This window comes from Sphaerodactylus townsendi, linkage group LG09 (assembly GCF_021028975.2).
Source record: "Sphaerodactylus townsendi isolate TG3544 linkage group LG09, MPM_Stown_v2.3, whole genome shotgun sequence".
NCBI classification, from domain to species: domain Eukaryota; kingdom Metazoa; phylum Chordata; class Lepidosauria; order Squamata; family Sphaerodactylidae; genus Sphaerodactylus; species Sphaerodactylus townsendi.
Genome location: NC_059433.1, coordinates 66,376,481 through 66,398,500, shown reverse-complemented (window position 1 = coordinate 66,398,500; position 22,020 = coordinate 66,376,481). Strand labels below are relative to the sequence as shown.

General features: G+C 44.0%; 1 protein-coding gene across 1 annotated transcript in view; it reads right to left on the bottom strand.

Annotated features, from left to right (window-relative positions):
* The window catches only part of TRAPPC9 (trafficking protein particle complex subunit 9), a 159,241-nt gene that overhangs the window by 85,385 nt on the left and 51,836 nt on the right, over positions 1 to 22,020 (bottom strand). The window contains exons 14-17 of the mRNA XM_048508558.1: positions 19,821 to 19,953; positions 17,309 to 17,472; positions 12,170 to 12,322; positions 7,555 to 7,679 (exon numbers count right to left, since the gene is read on the bottom strand). Coding sequence (XP_048364515.1) covers positions 7,555 to 7,679; positions 12,170 to 12,322; positions 17,309 to 17,472; positions 19,821 to 19,953 — 575 coding nt within the window. The remainder of the gene's footprint in view (positions 1 to 7,554; positions 7,680 to 12,169; positions 12,323 to 17,308; positions 17,473 to 19,820; positions 19,954 to 22,020) is intronic.

The following is a 22,020-nucleotide window of genomic DNA, read 5'->3' as shown; positions in this document are numbered from 1 at the left end:
AAGAAGAAGAAGAAGAAGAGTTTGGATTTATATCCCCCTTTTCTCTCCTGCAGGAGACTCAAAGGGGCTTACAATCTCCTTGCCCTTCCCCCCTCACAACAAACACCCTATGAGGTGGGTGGGGCTGAGAGAGCTCCGAGAAGCTGTGACTAGCCCAAGGTCACCCAGCTGGCGTGTGTGGGAGTGTACAGGCTAATCTGAATTCCCCAGATAAGCCTCCACAGCTCAGGCGGCAGAGCTGGGAATCAAACCCGGTTCCTCCAGATTAGATACACGAGCTCTTAACCTCCTACGCCACTGCTTAACAGTTTTCATCCAGGGCTGTCCCCATGAACATAGGTACAGCCCTCAAGTTACCCCCTCTCACAGTGTATCCTGATTAGCTGACTTCTAAAATCAGGAGACAAACCACTTTGGGGAACAACTAAACACGGTCAGTTCTGGTTAGCACTTGGATAAGATACCACCAAGGAAGACCAACAGAGGCAGGCACAGAAAACCACTCCTGTTTGTCTCTTGCATTGAAAACTCCATGGGATTACCAAAGATTAGCTGGGACTTGAAGACACTTTCCACCACATATCAATTTTAAGTAGTAGTCTCAGAATTTTTAGAAGAATTACTATAGTGCTGACATTCTTAAAACACTAAAAATGTTCACCTGGCAGAGAACATCTGAAAGAAAACACAGTCCAATTATTCAAGTATTTCCACTTGTTATTATTTAGGAAAAGATTTTTTTTCACACCCAAAAATCTTTCCCTGAGTTCTCTGAAGGGTAATTTGCTCTAAAGTATTAACCAATTTTTTGTATTATAAACCAATTTTTCACTGTCTCAGTAGATGCCAGCCAGACCGCAGAAAATGTTGTCTACAAATTATATGTCTTTCACACATGACACTTGGTACGGAGCAATTTAATGAGCTGTCCATGCCAACATAATGTAATCTCAAAGGTAATGTCACCACTTGTCACAGCCGTGTGGTATATTTGTAATCATGTGCTTCATTATACTTTTAAGATCTCTATTAAACCCAGCTGCTGCCATGTTTTTGGCTGCAATGCGAATGCAGGGATACAAATTGTGCTCCATTTCTTAGATCTCCCCCATCTGACACTACTTCTCTTCGATGAGAGATTTCTCAGTTTTTCCCAAAAGCCCCTCTATTTCTCTCAGCTGTGTCTGTACTGTTATAGCTAATAGTTAATATTTTAGCTAAGCAGTAACTTGTGGTCTACTCAACGTATCCCTTCGCACAACACTTATTTTCTGGGAAAATGAACTCTGTAATCAAATAATGGTTAGTTTTATTTTTAAAAGGTGTGATTTCTAGCTCCAGTCATATTCACCGGCCCTTGGAAATGATCCTTGGATATTAGAGAGCTATAATGTAAAAACTGGGGTGCTGTGTGGTTTCCGGGATGTATGGCTGTGTTCTAGCAGCATTCTCTCCTGACGTTTTGCCTGCATCTGTGGCTGGCATCTTCAGAGGATCTGTGGCTGGCATCTTCAGATCCTCTGAAGATGCCAGCCATAGATGCAGGCGAAACGTCAGGAGAGAATGCTGCTAGAACAAGGCCATACAGCCCGGAAACCAGCACCCCAGTGATTCCGGCCGTGAAAGCCTTCGACAATACAATGTAAAAACTGTTTCTTAGCCAGTATGGTACTTTTATACAGATAATCTCTGCATGTAAAATGTATGTGAAAGGCTTGCACAAGGGACTGATAACTTTACTTAGACTACTGTTAAAGTCATGGTATCCACTGCCACCTTTCCATTTCGCCCTGCAGAGTTTCTTCTTCATTTTTCAATTTATTTTATAAATAGAACAAAGAAAACAGAATCAGAAAAATAGTTACAGTTCGTTCTTACAGACGAAGAGATTATCTGAAATTCAACAGTTACTAATAACAATTCTTATCAGCAACAAAAAAACCAATATCACCGTGACTAAAGAATGTTGTCAATCAAAATAACTAATAAAAATTATGAAATCCGAATGCATTATCTGATAAACCTAACAATGAGCAATGTTACAATATAAATTCTACAAATCTAAAACAGATTTAAAAAAAATAATAATAGATGGTTACTGTTATCATTTTTTAGAAATGTTCTCACGTATTAAAGATTAAGTGGCATATTATTTCATCTTTCATAACATGATGGAATGCTTTCCTACATCCTTTTAAATCCCTTTTCAAAATAATATGAAGTTGATTGATCATTTATGTATATCATTTCAGTGACATCCCTCAGTTCTCCGTTTCTTTCTTTCATTTATATAGAAAAGAATAAGATAATATGTTTTCCATTTATCTTGAAATTATTTGATTGGCTGCTTATTCGCAAAGTTCATTAATTTTGCGATTACTGCATATTCCACTGGTTTATTTTCCCAGTTCTCTCTGCTTGGGCATTCTTCTCCTTTCCATTTTGTTGCAGATGCCGCTTTGGCTGACATGGTCAAATCAGTTCTGCGATTTTTGAAATGCTGTTGGCAATACGCCAAATAGAAACTAAAATGACTAAACTGATTCTATCATACTTTGGTCACATCAGGAGAAGACAAATGGTGTTGGAAAGTGCTATTGAGTGACAGCTACCTTATGGCAACTCAGTAGGGTTTTCAAGGCAGGAGACATCCAAAGGTGGTTTACCATTGTCTACCGTTGCATAAAAACCTTGGACTTCCTTGGTGGTTTACCAAGGACCAATCCTGCTTAGCTTCTGTAGCTTAAGGAGAATGGGCTAGCCCAGGGGTAGGGAACCTGTGGCTCTCCAGATGTTCAGGAACTACAATTCCCATCAGCCTCTATCAGCATGGCCAATTGGCCATGCTGATAGAACTGATGGGGTCGATGGGCACCGTCCCTAGGCTAACCAAGCTAAAAGGGTGAAAAAATGGCTCACTGGAAAAGACAGCAATGCTTGGAAAAGTTGAGGGCAGCAAGGAAAGAGGAAGGCCCAACGAGAGGTGGATTGACTCAATAAAAGAAGATGCAGGATTCAGTCTGCAGGATCCAAGGAAGGCTACTGATGACAGAATTTTATTGAGGTTATTAATTCACAGGGTCACCTTAAGTTAGAAGCAACTTGCACATCACACACACACAAAAAACACTTTATGGCAAAACAAAATGTCAGATTTGTCATCATTTGGAGGCTGGATGTTGGACATTGGAGGAATGGGGCCAAGAGTCTTCACTCTGGTGCAAGTCAGTCTTTACAGGCAAATGGGCAGGAGCCACCAATCCCAGCCACCATGCCTTCCCTCTGATTTTGTTGCTGCTGCTGCTTCCAATAGTTCTTGCTGATTGACAAAGGCAGAAAGGGATTTCACCCAGAGGTGCAACTGGTTAAGGACTCTAGGGTTTCTGCTGTCCTCACAGCAAAGAAAACTTCGCCTAGTATGCTGTCAAATATGCTTTGTCATCAGAACTGGCTAGATCAGAGGTCTGCAACCTGTGGCTCTCCAGATGTTCATGGACTACAAATTCCATTAGCCCCTGCCAGCATGGCCAATTGGGAATTATAGTCCCAGCATGGCTGATGGGAATTATGATCCCATGAACATCTAGAGAGCCACGTTGAAACGTTCTGTACTAAATAGTGCTGAGGCACTGAGCCTTGAAGGAACATAGTACAGGACACTTGCTTTGTCATCAGAACTGGTTAGATTAGAGGTGGCCAACCTATGGTGCTCCAAATGTTCATGGACTACAATTCCCATCAGCCAATTGGCCACGCTGGCAGGGGCTCATAGGAATTGTAGTCCATGAACCCTGGAAACCATGGGTTAACCCTTAGATAGTGCTTAAGAGCATTGGGCGCGAGTAAACAGTTCAAGAGCTATGCAGGGTCTGTTTCCTCAAGGATAAAGAATTTTAGGGGAGCTCAGGGGGCATGGCAGCTGCCATGATACTGCTCTCATGCCCTCCCTATCCTTGAAGCTAAATGTTTTTAAGGAGACAAAAGGATTAAATACTGGCATCAAGCTTCATTACCACGGAGGAGAACTATTTTCATGGCATAGGGCTACAATGACTGCCTGTCTGTCCCCAGTTCACTCCTGTCTCAAGATTACCACCACCAGCCAATCAAAATGATTTGATTTTGATTACCGAAGCTTTGAGACTGTGCCACAACTTTATTAAAATTATAGGCGCCACCTACACAGAGTAATAAGCATTTTCTTTAAGCCACTTTAGGTACATGTATAAAAGTAACGGGTGGACAGATTACTGATTTCACTTTCACTCTGTTCGCCCATACGTAAACAGAGGTAAAGAGTACACACTGATATGTTACCAGGTAATCTGGAAATGTATATGGACATACAACATGCATTTAAGCAGCCAGGGTAATGGTAGCCATGGTAGAGTCTCCCAAGAATAGAATGATCGTCCGTAATCTGCATTCATGCTGCGGCAGTTGACAGAGCAGATATAAATATACCTATTAGCAGCCTCCACTGAATCCTGAAAGAGCTCTGTATGGATAGCAGCACTCTAAAAATAGTGCGACAAGGCTGCATTTGAACACTTGGCCTCATATGCACTCTGGCACATACACTGGGTGCATTTCAGTTCCTCCCATCATGTAGCTGAAAACGAACATCTGTGGCACACGAGACAGGCAGTATTACACTCTCTGACCTCTCTTCTCTGTGTCTACCCGACAAACAGCATTACAACAATAAAATTTAAAGGGGTGGGGGGATAAAGAACAGGTTCCATGGACTTGAATGTTAAATACTATGAGTCAGAACCAGACTTTGCTGATTGGATCTGTTACAATATGTTAGCTTTGTACTAATCACACCGTGTTTTTGCCACAGTCAATCTGAGTAGTGAATCAGAGTAATCTGGATGTATACCTTCCAAAACCTTTGAACATCTTCTGATACCTTTCATTTCTCAAAATAAACAAGTAGCTTGAAAGAATCCAAATAAGTGGACAAGTAGCAGGGGTTTGTTTTGGGAGGAGAGAATTCTCACTAGGAGGTGCATCTTCACATACTACTCTCTGACCCTAAGGGACAGAAAAAAATTTATACTGTATTTCAAAGAGCTGTTGGAGATGAAGGAGGAGGAGGAGGAGGAGGAGGAGGAGGAGGAGGAGGAGGAGGAGAAGGAGGAGGAGGAGGAGGAGGAGGAGAAGGAAGAAGAGGAGGAGAAGGAGGAGGAGGAAAAGGAGATGGAGGAGGAGGAGGAGGAGGAGAAGGAGAAGAAGAGGAAGAGAAGGAGGAGGAGGAGGAGGAGGAGGAGGAGGAGAAGGAGAAGGAGGAGGAAGAGAAGGAGGAGGAGAAGGAGGAGGAGGAGGAGGAGGAGGAGGAGGAGCACTGTCAAGTCACAACCAAATTATGGTGATTCCTTTTGGGGTTTCCAAGGCAAGAGCCAATAGAGGTGGTTCACCATTCCCTTCCTCTGAGTATCAACCCTGGTCTTCCTTGATTGTCTTCCATCTCAGGGTTCATCAAGGCAGACCATGCATAGCTCCCAGTTCTGACAAACTCATTGTTATGCGATGTTTTAATTATGTACCATAAGCCACCTTCCGCTTTTATAATGAATAAAATAACTGTGCTTTTTCTGCATTCCAAATTTCTTCGGAGGCCCCAGCAACCTCCACAAGTGATTCTTTCTCTCTCTCGAAATTCTTGACCAAGACATACATTAAAATGTCTTCTCTGAGCCGTTTTGGCTTAGGAGATACAACACAGAACTTGCTTTCCTTGCAGAAGGTTCAGGGCTTAGACCAGGGGTAGGGAACCTGCGGCTCTCCAGATGTTCAGGAACTACAATTCCCATCCCAGCCCACTACCAGCATGTGCCAATGGTGGCCATGCTGACAGAAAACGATGGGGTACTGGGCCTCTAATTCCTGGAAGCAAATTTCTAACAACCTAGGATCCTAAGGATGCATGAGTACCAAGTCTGCTAAAAACTCCTGCTCACGGCCTTGAAAAGTCAATATTAGTCTAAACAGTACTAATCTAAACAGTACTGAATTAGTAATACCGATAGCCTGAAAGTAAACAGCAAATTCATATATGGATTCAGCTCCTGGTAATTAAGCCAAAACCGGCACACCCCGTCGTTTAAAAGACGTACACAGGCCACTTCAGCTCAGCTTTTGAGGCAGGCGCACAACAAAAGAAGCTACACAATAATCAAGCCTGGAACTTAACACCCACACAAATGACAAATGTTAAAAGCAGATTCCCTAAAGCGCAAAAAAAGATTACTGGGCCCAAGCACACTTACAGATGCCGTACTGGCACAGCTGCCCTCCCTCAATTCAACTTCATCTACTGCAAAAACAGGAACATGCATCCATGCTGGCCGTAATTAGAGACTGAATAGAGAATAAAACCGCAGCTACCACACTGCCATTACACAAATCAATGGTGAGACCACACTCGGAACACTGCATGCAGTTGTGGTCACCACACCTAAAAAAAGGATATTACGGAGACGGAGAAGGTGCAGAAAAGAACAACCAAAATGATCAGGGGGGTACAGCAACTGCCTTACGAGGAGTGGTTAGAAATGCTTAGGGCTATTCAGCTTAGGAAAGGGCAGGTGAGGGAAGGCACGACAGAAGTTCATGAAATTATGCAGGGTGTGGAGAATATAGACCAGGGGTCTTCAAACTATGGCCCCCCAGATGTTCATGAACTACAATTCCCATCAGCCCTGCCACTTAGCCATGCTGGCAGGGGTTGATGGGAATTGTAGTCCATGAACATCTGGAGGGCCATAGTTTGAAGACCCCTGGTGTAGACAGAGAGAAGCTTTGTTCTTCCCTCCCTCACAATACCAGAACAGGAGGTCATCCCCTGAAGCTGACGGATAGGGACACAAAAGGCCAAAACGGATCTTTTTTAAAACGTCTGCATGACGTTTTATTTTTGCTGTGCAGAAATTACCACTGACCCACTGGGCAAGTCCCAAGGTAGGAAAGATCTTCCCAGTACACCTTGTTTGGTGGTAAGTTGCTGTCATTCTTGAAGGAGGACATGTTATGACACACAACCCTATAAATGCACTGGCTGAAAGGGCAGACGCAAGAGCACTGCCCCTCTCCCATGATCCCTACGTCATCTTTATGGTTAAGGTCCAAATTTTTCTGATCATGCGGGGGGAGTGTATGTCCTGACATTTTCTTTGCACGTTGGCATCACACAGATGACTCAGCAAAAGTCAAGAGGGGGTACTGTGCTTGTGCCCCCTCCCCATGTGACCAGTCAATTAATAGACAAACCAAATGCACAGGATATATACCGTATAGGTATATAGGTGAAATATAGGTATTTCAGCTGGTTAGTCTCAGTAAAATGTATAAAGCTACCATATATATCTATAGCTGTTAAAAGGCAAAGTGGATCTATTCTAGAATCAGGTCCCCTGAAAAGTTAAACATACAAGAAATAAAGTCCATAAATATTTACTTGATCCAACTGAAATCACATACAACTTCCTTTTCTTTACCGAACATCAATGAAGCATCTAAAAATTACCAATTGTGATGTTGCGTGCTTACCTTTAAATTACTGAAGTCACCAGCTTTGGTTGTTTCCGGCGGATTTATAGATTTATTTTCGACTCGTGGTTTTATAACTTGCCGAAATGGGCTTGAAAGAGGAATCCCACTCACGCTAATTCCGTCTGGAAGGTAAAGAGAAAAGGCCAAAGTTTGTTTTTGGGAAGGTACACTAGAAATGTTTCTAGTTGTTCAGGCTGGGGAAAGGCTTTAGTGCAATGGATAGAGCACATGGTCTGCACAGAGATAATTCCGATTTCCATTCTTGGTATCTTCAGTAAGAAAGACTTTTAGGGTTAGGCATCAGTGGCATATCTGCCTAGGGACGGGGGGGCACCCTTTGTCCCCGGGTGCCACTAATCTGGTCACGTGAGGGGCGCAAAATCGGGGCCCCACTTGACCAGGAAGATGGCAAGGCAGCAGGAAGTCTTGCTGTCTTGTCTTCGGGCGCCCTCGTCCCTGCCCATGTCATTATCACAGTACAAGGATGTTCACTGCATGAATGAAGATAAGCTGCGTAGATGCCAAAGCTAACTTTAAACAGTATGACCATTTGAAAAGGCCTGTAAAACAGAGCTTCTGCCTGAAATGATAGAAAAGTTACTATTAGAGTTATACATAGCCTCATTCCCTGACATTCTGTGCTTGGCTCCACCTCCTGTGGAAGCCATTTTGTGGATGCCCCCAGAACCCTGTGTCAAGATTCCAAAGATGAATACAAGATCAAAAAGGGTGGAGGCACCTGATATAATCTTAGCTATGGCCGACTTTGTCAAAGGCGCAAATTGAGAATGCACAAAAGTGTATGGTTCGATTTATTAGGCCTTTAGGTGCCACAAGATTCATGTTTGTGTATCAATAATGTAACGTAGAAAACAGGATGCAACCCAATATTTTAAAATGCTGCAAACCAAAGTGTAATAATCAAGCTACCATGATAGATAGGCTGCACTGTACTCTTTGAGCAGAGGTTTTATTAAGATGCGAAGTATCAGGTAAACCTCCCACTCCAAAATGACACTAACATTATTTATGTAAAAATGTATATTTAATGTATTCAGTTAGTTTTTAAAGAACAGTCATTTGAAACCCAGTGTTTCATCATCCAGACAGTATTTAATGCATTAAAAGGCTACTCATTAAAAGAACTCCCTGAAACAGCTGTAAGCTTGTTTTTTTTTTGGTTGTTTAAGTAAGAACTGAATGATTAACACTTTCTTCAAACGCGACCAGTCCCTGCAATGAAACCGCCAAAGTAAAACGGAAAAATTCAAAATTATGTAGCACTAACAATTCCCTCACTGACAGAATAATCTGTATCTTCTAAGGAGGAGATGAGCGCAGTAAGGTTCATCCATCTTCTTCAAAAAGATACATCTCTAGATTTTTAAGGCAGAAAGCTATCCAGAGGTGGGATCCAGCAGGTTCTCACAGGTTCCCGAGAGTAGGTTACTAATTATTTGTGTGTGCCGAGAGGGAGTTACAAATTGGTGATTTTGCCACGTGATTTTTGCCTTAGTTACGCCCCTCCTCTCAGCAGCCCCGCCCAGGAATGCCCCACCCCGGAATGCCCAGCCACGCCCCCATCGTGCCCCGCCCAGCCCCCTTGGCGCTACGCCACAGTTTGAATCCCACCACCATGGAAACCTGTTACTAAAATTTGTGGATCCCACCACTGCTGTAAGCCCCCACAGCAGAGTGGATATTCAAACCTAAGTGACCGGGTCGTCAGACACTGAAATCACAACACCACTCTAGCTCTAAGCAGAAACAGGAAAATGGAAATCAACTGCTAGGTCTTTGATATCCTGGCGATCATCTCCGCCTGAACTTCAAGTGTCATAGCAGAGTCCAGGAGCCCCCCCAGATTTAGCACCTGTCCCTTCCAGGGCAATACAGACCCGTCAAGTACAGGATACCTTCCCACTTTACAGATTCAAGACCCACTAACACACGGCAGGGAAATGATTTTTTTTTTGCTGCTACCCCAGGAAAAGCTCCAGTAAATGCAAGTAGCTTTAATTTTTCACCATGCTGAACTGTCGTGATACCAGCCTACCCCATCTTGCGACATTCCTCCATCCTAGGCACTTATTATCTTGGACAGTAGCAGTAGACGAACGCTCAATTCCACTGGCGCTCCCTGAAGCAAACCCTTTAAGAATATCTTTAGTAATGCTTGCTTAAAATTAAATAATTGATAACATTAATTGCAAAAACCAACAATGTTTTGCATTTAATACTGTGAGAGTTAATTAAAATACGAAATCATTAGGCCTCTATCAATTTTTAACATGATTTTTGCCCAAATAAATTTTTGCAGTACCAACAGAACTCGTTATTGTAACTTCTAAATAAGTCATATACGCAGTATTTTCTGTTGCATTATTAAAACTGTCACATTCATGAGATGCGGCGCAATACCAATTTTCAATTATATTCTGGGAAACGCCGAAAAACAGGATTCTTTCTTTTACTGAGGTACAGAATTAGGCTGTGGAGCAGGAATAACTTCTCAGACCATTTTTAAACATGTTTTGGCAAAATATGTCAGCAGCATAGGTCACATTTATTTCAAAACCGTCCAGTTCATCTGGATAGAATACAAGATATACAGCACAGAAGAGGAAGATTCGAATCCTGTTGCATTTTAGAGATCAGCAAGATTTCCACGGTATCAGGTTTCAGTAGTCAGATCAAAGGGAGCTTCGACTCTTGAAAGCTTACACGTTGGAAAATCTTGCTAGTCTTTAAAGTACTACTGGAATTCAATATCGTTCTTCTACTGCACAATAACATGTCTACCCACCCGAAACGGCGAATATCTATCACAGTCACCGAAAAATGCAAAATTCAAGTTGTGGCACATCCCATTCCCCGTTATGTTTCATCGAATCTATGTCCATTAACCTAATTTTTGGCATTGCTGGTCCCCTCCCGGCCTTAGGATCGGACGCCATTGCTTAATAAGGGTTTTATGATAATGCTGCTATTGTGTTTTTAAGGGATTTTAATGTCCAATGTTATAATTTGTATTTGATTGTGCACTGTTTGCTGTTGTACACTGCCCAGACCCTTTCGAGGGTTGGGCAGTCTATAAAATCAAATAAATAAGTAACTAAATAAACAAACAAACAAACAAACAATGATATGCTTCAAAATAAAAACACAACTGCCATGTCTTAAAAGGTGCCAACCAGGAATTGAAGAGTCAGCCTGTGCTAGACAGACAGTATGGTGTAGTGGTTAGAGTGTTCTACCAGGGTCTGGGACGTCCAGGTTTGGATTTCCACTTTGTCATGGAAGCTTGCTGAGCGACCTTGGTCCAGTCACTGCTAGCTGTTACTCTAAATCACAGATCCCCAATCTGGTGCCCACAAGCACTACTGTGCCCACCGAGATTTTACTTGGTGCCTGCCAACTATTTTCAGAAAGTGGGCAGGGCCAGGTGGGCCTGATGCTCAAAACAGCTTTTGATTGGCCACTGAAAAATCTGATTATCAGAGCAGATTTTTTTAATACAATTTTTCAACCTTGCTCGGGGAGCAGCTGCCACACAGCACAACTTTTCATACACAGGAAAAGACTTTGAAACAATATGCTCATTAAAGGGCATCCTGCTAAAAAGAGCTGGTGCCTGAACTGTGGAAGGGTTAGTATTAGAGTAATGCATGACCTCACTTCCTGACAGTGTGTGGTTGGTTCCACTTCCTGTGGCAGCCACTTTGTAGCTGTGCCCACCACCCTGTCTCCGAATTCCGAAGGTGCCCATAGAATCAAAAAAGCTAGGGGTTACATGGCAGAAATTATGACAATGTGTTCATGCTAAACCCACCAATGTGAAATCTGGTAAGCTCAGTCTCTATCAAACATTGCCTCCAGGAGCAATTCAGACACAGGTCTATTGGTTCTCTTAAGAACAGAAGAACGAGCCAGCTGGATCAGACCAGAGTCCATCTAGTCCAGCACTCTGCTACTTGCAGTGGCCCACCAGGTGCCTTTGGGAGCTCACAGGCAGGATGTGAAAGCAATGGCCTTCTGCTGCTGCTGCTGCTGCTCCCGAGTACCTGGTCTGGTAAGACATTTAAACAGATCAGCAAATATATACAGTCAAACCAATACTGAAAGATTTGAGGCCAGCCAAGCCTAAAAAACAAGGACTGTATATATAGGGATATAAGGCAATGAGGTATAAGCAGTTAGTTTGAGTATAATTTCAATAGATACTTCATAAACCGTTCATAAAGATTATTCATAAAGATATATTGTGATTATTTAACTGGATATAAAGGTAATAAACAAACATATAAGGCATTTGCCATCTCAGATCAAGGAGGATCAAGATTGGTAGCCATAGATCAACTTCTCCCCCATAAATCTGTCCCAGCCCCTTTTAACGCTATCCAGGCTAGTGGCCATCACCACCTCCTTGGGCAGCATATTCCAAACACCAGTCACGATCTTGCCATTACACTGATGCCGGCCCTTTGGGGTTGCAGGCTAACAACGGTGCTTCAACCCTTCTATTTTGGAAGACAATTCGCTGAACTGAATGGCATAGTTTGCCAATGAAAATAGAACTCCCGTCATCTCAAACACAGAATACAAAACTCACCATCACTAAGGTCTTGAAGCAGATTTTCCTGGCAGGAGAAGTCAAGCTTCACTTTAATGTTCACAGTGAACGTAGCCATTTTTCCTGGTTTCAGGGGGAACTGGGAAAGTGTGTCTTCCAGGTTCCAACTCAGAAAATCACCAAACAACTTTCCTGTATCAAAATCAGAATGCAAATAGAAACAAATTATCATCTATGTGTCATAGCGTAAAACAATCTGGTATCCAACACGGTTCCTGCCACATGAGATTTTTTTTTCTATTACGAGGAGAAAACATTGATTTTGACCACGTTTCAGGGTTTCTCTGATAGGGGGATTTTTTTTCCTTGTCATTATATCACAACTAGCATGAATTATGTGCTCTGAGTTTCTGGGAATATGTTGCAAATATAACTTCTATATGTTAGTGAATAAAATCTCCACCTAACAGATCTAGGATGGAAATCTAATTGATATTCCCCCATATGGAGTCACTGAAATAGCTACTTGAGTAGTACCGTATATACTCGAGTATAAGCCGAGGTACCTACTTTTACCACAAAAAACTGGGAAAACCTTATTGACTTGAGTATAAGCCTAGGGTGGGAAATGCAGCAGCTACTGAGCTGACACTTCTTTTCCTGCCTCTCATTGAATGATTTATAAGTACCGCATATACTTGAGTATAAGCCAACCCGAGTATAAGCCGAGGGGGGCTTTTTCAGCATTAAAAATGTGCTGAAAAAGTTGGCTTATACACGAGTATATACAGTAAGTTTTGAATTGCAAAGCAGTGTAGATGAAGAAGAGTTGGTTTTTCTATCCTGCTGTTGTCAACCTTTAAGGGGTCTCAAAGCAGCTTATAGCCAGTCACTTTCCCTTCCTCTCTCACAATAGATACTTTGTAAGGCAGGTGGGGCTGAGCAAGTCTGGAGAGATGTGTGACTAATACAAGGTCAACAAACAGAGTTTGTGTGTAGGGATGGGGAAACAAACCCGATTCAGCAGATTAGAGTCCTCCACCACTCATGTGGAGGAGCAGGAAATTAAATCAGAGGTGCGGACCCTGCGGGATCTTGGTGAATTCCATCAGAGGTGCGGGCCTGTAAAACAGTTTTGTTCCACCGGGCCTTTGGTTGAGGCCAGCCACGGATTCCCCCTCTAGGATGCCCCTGCTGCGTGCCACACCATCATTGGCATGCCTGATATGCTATCTAATCAGCACTGTCCCCTCCCGACCTTGGGATCGGGCGCCATATAATATAATATTGTTGCTGCTGTGCTTTTATGGTTATAGATTTGGAAATCGTTTTAAATTAACTTAGTTATTATTGTGTAAAATGTTGTTTTTAGCCTGCTGTGTTTAATGTTACTATGTATTGTTGTTGCAGGCCTGCTGTACACCGCCCAGAGCAGTTCGGGGATGGGCAGTTTAAAATATGAATGAATGAATGAATGAATGAATGAATGAATGAATGAATGAATGAATGAATGAATGAATGAATGAATGAATGAATGAATGAATGAATGAATGAATGAATGAATGAATGAATGAATGAATGAATGTAGGTCTATCTAACCCAGAAGACATCATTAGAAAAATCCCATCACAGTGTAAAAGGTACCGTTTCAATGATTCTCCGTTGGGCTCGACTGTGGGTTTTATCTATTTGGCGGTCGCATAACGAATGCAGACTGTATCTGACAGGGATAACTGCTTGAGTATGCTATAGCTGCAGTGTATGCTTCGTAACAGTCAGGGACCAGAAGGAGGCAAAGTGGGTATTACAAGTATTCTGCAGTCGTTTAATTCAACCGGAACAAAAATGCTTCCACAGAGCATGGCAATGACCCCAGAACTTGGTTACATTGACAGCAACGTGGTAGCAAATAATCACAAATTCCCAGAGAGCAGAATACTGATTAAATCCACCCTATTGGTGCCCTGGTTGGTTATTTTCTCCCAGGGAAAAAAGATTTTGGCAACTGTAACAATCAGGGACAGGAAGGAGACAAGGTGGATATTACAAGCACTCTAGGAATGTAGAATTTATGCCCATGTCCCATAAAACGAGCAATTGGAGGCAAGAGTAATGGCATCAGGGCTGTTATTATTATTATTATCATCATTTATTTGATTTAATATCTCTGTCCTGCTGAAGTAGGTTCAGAGCAGCTCACAACATAGATATAACAATAAAAATTTCAAAGGTTGTTAGTGGGGTGGAGCCACCAAGGGGAAAAAAGTATACTGATACCAAAAAAAAAAAGTAATCCCAATTAGTTGTGGGTTTCCGGGCTGTGTGGCCATGGTCTGATAGATCTTGTTCCTATCGTTTCGCCTGCATCTGTGGCTGGCTTCTTCAGAGGTGTACCACAGAAGGAACTCTGTTACACACTGTGTCCAGACTTCCCTCTGTGATACACCTCTGAAGATGCCAGTCACAGATGCAGGCGAAACGTTAGGAACAAGATCCACCAGACCACGGCCACACAGCCCGGAAAACCCACCAGAACCAGTTGAATCTGCCCGTGAAAGCCTTCGACAATACATTAATCCCAATTAAATTTTCCCCCACTTCATGTTAACCAGAGCAAGAAAACTCTTAGAAGTAATTTTTAAAAATTAAGCATCTAACAAAGCTGGACTTTATATCATCAGACCAGCCGACGGGCAAACAGTTCTACTAAACAGCTAGACCTTTTTTCCCAACTTGCTCAAATCGCTGGTTGTACAAGTGGTTTTGTTCAAATAAAAACAAATATACATTTTTAATCTAAAACTGGCACAACAGAATTGATCTTTCCTGTAAGCGCTGGCTAGGGATGAATTATTTATTACGAGAACATAGTCAAATATTCCCTTTGTTATCAGAAATAAAATACGAGCATATTTCCAAGAAACGTTTCCCCATGACACAAATATATCAAAATATAGACCGGATGCTGATGTCTTGTTTTCAGAAGGTGACGAAACAAAGACAATGAAATATTTCTGGTCTAATGACTGTTGTTGTTGTTTTTAAAAAAACATTGGCCATAATCCAGAAAAGACTGATTTTGACTGAGTTCTCTTGTAATAAAATGGGACTCTACTTCGTTTAAAACTAAGGCCTTTTCCACACGGGTGCGAGCAGGGGAGCGCCGGCATAAACGGACGGTCCCGGTAGGAGTGCAGGTGGTGGCACAGCCTTCGCACAGGCTGCGCCATCCCTGTCGCTGTCCCTCGTCTCCGGCGTGTTGCAGAGGCCAGGGGACAACCCCCCGCAGGCTGGAACGGTGGCTCTGGAGTCACCCCCTGGCCTCTGTGATGCGCAAGAAGAAGAAGAAGAAGAAGAAGAAGAAGAAGAAGAGGAAGAGGAAGAGGAAGAGGAAGAAGAGGAAGAAGAGGAAGAAGAGGAAGAAGAGGAGAAGGAGGAGAAGGAGAAGGAGAAGGAGGAGAAGAAGAGGAGGAGTTTGGATTTATATCCCCCCTTTCTCTCTTGTAGGAGACTCAAAGGGGCTTACAATCTCCGTGCCCTTCCCCCCTCACAACAAACACCCTGTGAGGTAGGTGGGGCTGAGAGAGCTCCGAGAAGCTGTGACTAGCCCAAGGTCACCCAGCTGGCGTGTGTGGGAGTGTACAGGCTAATCTGAATTCCTCAGATAAGCCTCTACAACTCAAGCGGCAAAGCTGGGAATCAAACCCAGTTCCTCCAGATCAGAGTGCACCTGCTCTTAGCCACTGCTCTTAGCCACTATGCCACTGCGCCAGGAGACGAGGGGGAATGGCGCCTTCCTGCCACTGCCTTGTTGGAAGACGCTGCTTCCAAAAAACCTCGCTCAGGGAGCGAGGTTCAGAAGCAGCGTCTTCGCGCCGCTCTGGGGTGGAGAAGTCGGCGCTACTGCAATGCGGCGGCGGCCGTGCGAACCCCTCCCCAGGGAGGCACTCTGTTCCGCCCGTGCGGAAAGAGCCAAAGATTCATCACATTTCTCAGTTTCACATCATAAAACATATTTTGTTGTACGCTCCAGCTGGCCACCTTATTGCATTTGCCCATTCAGGTATTGCTGTGAATTCACAAGCTGGTCCATTTCCACCTTTATTCTGAGATTCATAGAGAGTAGCACCTACCAGTCTTAGATACCTTTTTTGTGAAGATTTACTTTATATCCACAAATATCACTACATTCCTTTAGTAATTCTATAGTGAAATTTTAACAAGATTTTTTTGAATTGTGGAAGTTAGTTTTAAGTATGATTGACAAGTTGTGTGTCACCTTGATCTATCTGGAAACCCATACAGTAAACACTGTAAATAAACACAGCTTTCTTGAGTTTAAAGAACTGGTTACATAGCTCTTTCAACACTAACAATTGTGGGTAAAAGCAGCATGAGAGGCTATTAATTTAATTCCCATTGCCTTCACTGACGATTAATAGGAATACTGATTTGAAAAGGTAAATACATATTTAGACTACAGTTAACAATTTAATGCCAAAAAAAATCAGTGGAACTCTTTGGAGAAATGTGGTTACCTGTAACGTACGATCTAAAACTACAAAATTATAAAAACCATTTCAAGCACTGACTATATGTTCTGACAGGCCAAATGAAATGGAAGTGATTTCTTAACAGGAAACAACATGGAGGGGGGAAAAAGCCATTAAAGTTTTATTTTTCTCAACTGTCACTACATTATTCGCTTTTAAGGAAAAACAGTCCCTTAAGAGAGAAAAGTGAATCAGAAAGACTGATTCTTCTAAGAAGAAAACACTTTATTGGGGGGAACTTGCTAGGTTTTAACGGAACAAAAATCTAAACAGAATAACTTTCTATCTCCATTTAAAAGGTTAAGGTAGTTGGTGATGTGAAAGAACTCAATCTGAAATACTGGAGAGCGGCCAGTCTGAGCAGACAACACCGACCTCAGTAAACCCAAAATCTGACCCTGTATGAGGCAACTTCATCTGTCCAGACAGAATTGGACAAAGACTTTGAATATCAAATTATCAGCACTGGTCTGCATTGGACACAAAGTATCATAGTATTTATTTCCCTGTGTGAAACTTTGTAAAACTCCATGCGAACGGCAATCCGCATATCTGTTTATGTGATATTCAGTATACTTTATCATTTCGTTTTCTTTATGCAATCACATTAAGGCCATGATCATACCTTTCATGTTGACCATTTTTGATGTCACCTCCAGCTTCTCCAAAGGTTCTGTTCCAATATTTTCCAACTTAATCACGAGTTGTTGGGTCTCTCCGTTGTAGAGCTGCACCGACACGTTGGTGGTGATTTCATCCCCCGAGGAAGGCTGCAGCGTATGAGCAGACCTTTACAGACGTGAGTAAAATTCAAGTGAATACTGCATCCAACATTGCTAACACATGAAAGGCTACATTCTCACTCTTGGTGCGTCACACCTTGCTCACTCCTGATCTCCACCTCCAGTATCTTCTGATCTATTATGAGCTGAGTGTAGCATCAGGAAGCAGCATTTGAAGATCATCCGCTTCCAAAACCAAAATCCTAAATAGACATTCAGGGTACAACAATGTCTTACTGGAGGAAAATACAATGAAATCTTGAACATATGAATTTGCCTTTTCTGAATCAGACCCTCAATCCATACAGGTCAGTAAGAACATAAGAACTAGCCTGCTGGATCAGACCAGAGTCCATCTAGTCCAGCTCTCTGCTACTCGCAGTGGCCCACCAGGTGCCTTTGGGAGCTCACAGGTAGGATGTGAAAGCAATGGCCTTCTGCTGCTGCTGCTCCTGAGCACCTGGTCTGCTAAGGCAGTTGCAATCTCAGATCAAGGAGGATCAAGATTGGTAGCCATAGATCGACTTCTCCTCCATAAATCTGTCCAAGCCCTTTTTAAAGCTATCCAGGTTAGTGGCCATCACCACTTCCTGTGGCAGCATATTCCAAACACCAATCACACGTTGTGTGAAGAAGTGTTTCCTTTTATTAGTCCTAATTCTTCCCCCCAGCATTTTCAATGAGTCAAGTACTGTTGACTCCAGGGGTGTCCAACTCTGATGCTACAGATGTTCATGGACTACAATTCCCATCAACCCCTGCTGGCATGGACAATTGTCCAAGCCAGCAGGGGCTGATGGGAATTGTAGTCCATGAACATCTGATGCACTAGAGTTGGATATCCCTGGTCTAATCAGACTGGTAGAAGCTCTCCAGGCAGAAAATGGTATTTTACATCACTAACTGCTTCTTTCTTTAAACTGGAAACGCCAGAGATCAACCCTGGGGGCTTCTGCATGCTAAGCAGATTCTCTACCACTGAGCCACAGTCCCTCAAATTCATTTATTTTCCAGGGATGGGGGAGACAAATCTTCAGTGTAGAAATATTCCCCACAAGCATGTTTTTAAAACCTAGGAGTTTGAAACCAGCTTCTAACTATTCTGGATCCCAGCCTCCCACTATGTCAACCACAGTTAGGAAACCGGCCAATGAAGCTGTCAGCATTGAGGCTAAATAGTAGGCTGACCAGACGTCCCGCTTTTGGCGGGACAGTCCCGCCTTTAAACAATTTGTCCCACGTCCCGTGGGTTCTTCAAATTGTCCCGATTTTTGGGAGGCTGCCGCACTGCCTTCTGGGGCACAAGGCAGTGCGGCAGCCTCCCACCCGCGCGGCCACAGGAGCTCACGGCCTTCTGGGGCTTGCCATTTGCCGGCCTCTGACAGGGCGGCAAACGGCAAGTCCCAGAAGGCAGCGCGCTCCTGCGGTTGTGCGCGCATGTGCACGTGCGCACGCAGCCCCCTCCCCCCGTCCCGGATCACAAAGGTGACCATCTGGTCACCTTATAAATAGGAGAGATACAAATGAGGTCAATTAGCATGACAGAGCCCTACTCTTCTTAACCCCCAAACACAGAACACAGCTGAATTCGCTTTACACATCATTCCTGCCTATGAGCAGAATCCAGAGTGCTACACAGAGGTCTTACACAGCTGGCCTTCATGGCCTTGGGGAGGGGCCGTGGCTCAGTGGTAGAGCATCTGCTTGGCCTGCAGAAGGTGCCAAGTTCAATCCCTGGCATCGCCAGTTAAAAAGGGTCAGGAAAGAGGTGATGTGAAAGACCTCGGCCTGAAACTCTGGGCAGCTGCTGCCAGTCTGAATAGGCAATACCGATATAACGGACTGATGGTCTGATTCAATATAGGGCAGCTACATCTGTCTCTCAATAGTGACTTGACATGCAGAACTGAGGGCGGCCAACAGATGTCATTTCCTTAGAAACCCATCGATTCTTAACCACCACCACCACCACCCCAAAAGAAAACAAGGCAAGATTCCTGACAAAGGGGGTTTTGAATTTTGAAAGCTTATGCCCCGGAAAACCTGTTGGACTCAAATCTTACTCTTCTACTGCAAACTGAGAAGGGCTTGGGTGCTGTGTGGTTTCCGGGCTGTATGGCCGTGTTCTAGCAGCATTCTCTCCTGACGTTTCGCCTGCATCTGTGGCTGGCATCTTCAGAGGATCCTCTGAAGATGCCAGCCACAGATGCAGGCGAAACGTCAGGAGAGAATGCTGCTAGAACACGGCTATACAGCCCGGAAACCACACAGCACCCAAGTGATTCCGGCCGTGAAAGCCTTCAACAACACATTGAGAAGGGCTTCCTACCTGGATCTTGTTTCCAGTTTTCTTACCTGGGCAACGAGGTGCTAATCTGCAATCTAGGCAAAGCTGGAATGACTTCCACGGCGCAGCCATTCGTTTTTATTCCGGGCAGTTTATCCAGAAGGCAGTCACTGAAGACTCCAAAGACTGAAGTATGATAACCTGCCATTGAGAGAGACGAGATTCTGCATCTCCCAAGATTCCATGGCCAACACACTGAAGACTAATTTGGGTCTCGTCTTATCATTAGCATGTATCTATGCACTGATGTGTTTGTCGGGTCCCAGCAGCTTTGAACACTCAAAGCATAGCTGTGATTTCACATTTTGAAAACATCAGCGGATAAAAGAAAAAAAGCTAGGATCTTAAGACTGCCAACATGTATTTCAATATGAGCTTTCATAGATCACATGGTGTTCCATTAAATAGAAGAAGAAGGAGGAGGAGGAGGAGGAGGAGGAGGAGCAGGAGGAGGAGCAGGAGGAGGAGCAGGAGCAGGAGGAGTTTGGATTTATATCCCCCCTTTCTCTCTTGTAGGATACTCAAAGGGGCTCACAATCTCCTTGCCTTTCCCCCCTCACAACAAGCACCCTGTGAGGTGGGTGGGGCTGAGAGAGCTCCGAGAAGCTGTGACTAGCCCACCCAGCTGGCGTGTGTGGGAGTGTACAGGCTAATCTGAATTCCCCAGATAAACCTCCACAGCTCAAGCGGCAGAGCAGGGAATCAAACCCGGTTCCTCCAGATTAGAATGCACCTGCTCTTGACCATTACGCCACTGATGCATTAATAAGCTTGTGCAACGCATGCCAGCTGGGTGACCTTGGGCTAGTCACAGGTCTTCGGAGCTCTCTCAGCCCCACCTACCTCACAGGGTGTTTGCTGTGGAGGAGGGGGAAGGGAAAGGAGTTTGTAAGCCCTTTGAGTCTCCTTACAGGAGAGAATGGAGGGGGGCTGTAAATCCAACTCTTCTTCTTCCCCGCCCTCCCCATTGGAAACACCTGCAGGGGGTGGAGTCTGGCAGATACAACGGGAGTTTTGCCAGCAGCCCAAGGCAGTCAGCTTGTTCAGCCCTGCCTGGGACACAGCTTCTCCGCTGGCTTGCCTGGCGAGCTGCCGCCTGCTGCCCATGGGATGGAAGAGTCCTTCCCCACCCACCGCACTGGAAACACCTGCAGGGGGTGGGGTCTGGCAGCTACAACAGGAGTTCCACCAGCAGCACAAGGGCGCCGCCTATTGTGGGCCCGTTTGGGGAGGGTTATGCTGTAGGGGTGGAGCAGACTCTATGTTAGTTCGTTGTATTTTGGTTTTTGTAGTTGTGGGATCTGTGATTTGGGAGTTAGGTGGTATATCGAATGAACTGTTTCACATTTTATTGTTTGCTGCATTATTTTTTTGGTTGTGCGCCCCCCTGACCCCTGTGGGGAACTGGGCGGGATAAAAATGTAAAAATAAAATAAATAAAAGCCTACCTCCACCATATAATCTTCAAGATTGGCAGCTATGATGTTAAAAAAAAATCCCCCCCTTCTCTTGCTGTGGCCCATGTTTGCCCTAACCCTATAAGCTTCCTCTTCAGTGTTTGCTACACGCTTCCTCCTCAGTGTACTTATACAGCTCCTGATTCCTACCATGGAACCCCACTTTGAACCCCTGGATTCTCTGGATTCTAACACACACACACACACACATACATATATGCGGGCTGCATTTCTCCATGGCTTCAGTATAACTCTCCCTATTACAGCGATGGCGAACCTTTCCAAGACCGAGTGCCCAAATTGCAACCCAAAACCCACTTATTTATCGCAAAGTGCCAACACGGCAATTTAACCTGAATACTAAGGTTTCGTTTAGAAAAAATGGTTGACTCAGAGGCGTGCGTTACTCAGGAGTAAGCTTGGTGGTAGTCGATGGCTTTGCTTTGAAGCAACCGAGCAACTCTTCCAACAGGTGAATCACAACCCTAGGAGGGTTTACTCAGAAGCAAGCCCCACTGCCAGCAACCGAGCTTACTCCCAGGTAAAGGATCGTGCTTTAGTTTAACAGCGCTTAACAGGGTTACCTGCACTACTTCCCCAAAACTAGGCCTTAGGTTTAATGCTAATAATTGAGCCCAGCGACCCAGGCTAGCCTAGATGTGTGTGTGTGTGGGGGGGGTGCACTCTGTTTGCTCATGCCCACAGAGAGGGCTCTGAGTGCCACCTCTGGCACCCGTGCCATAGGTTCGCC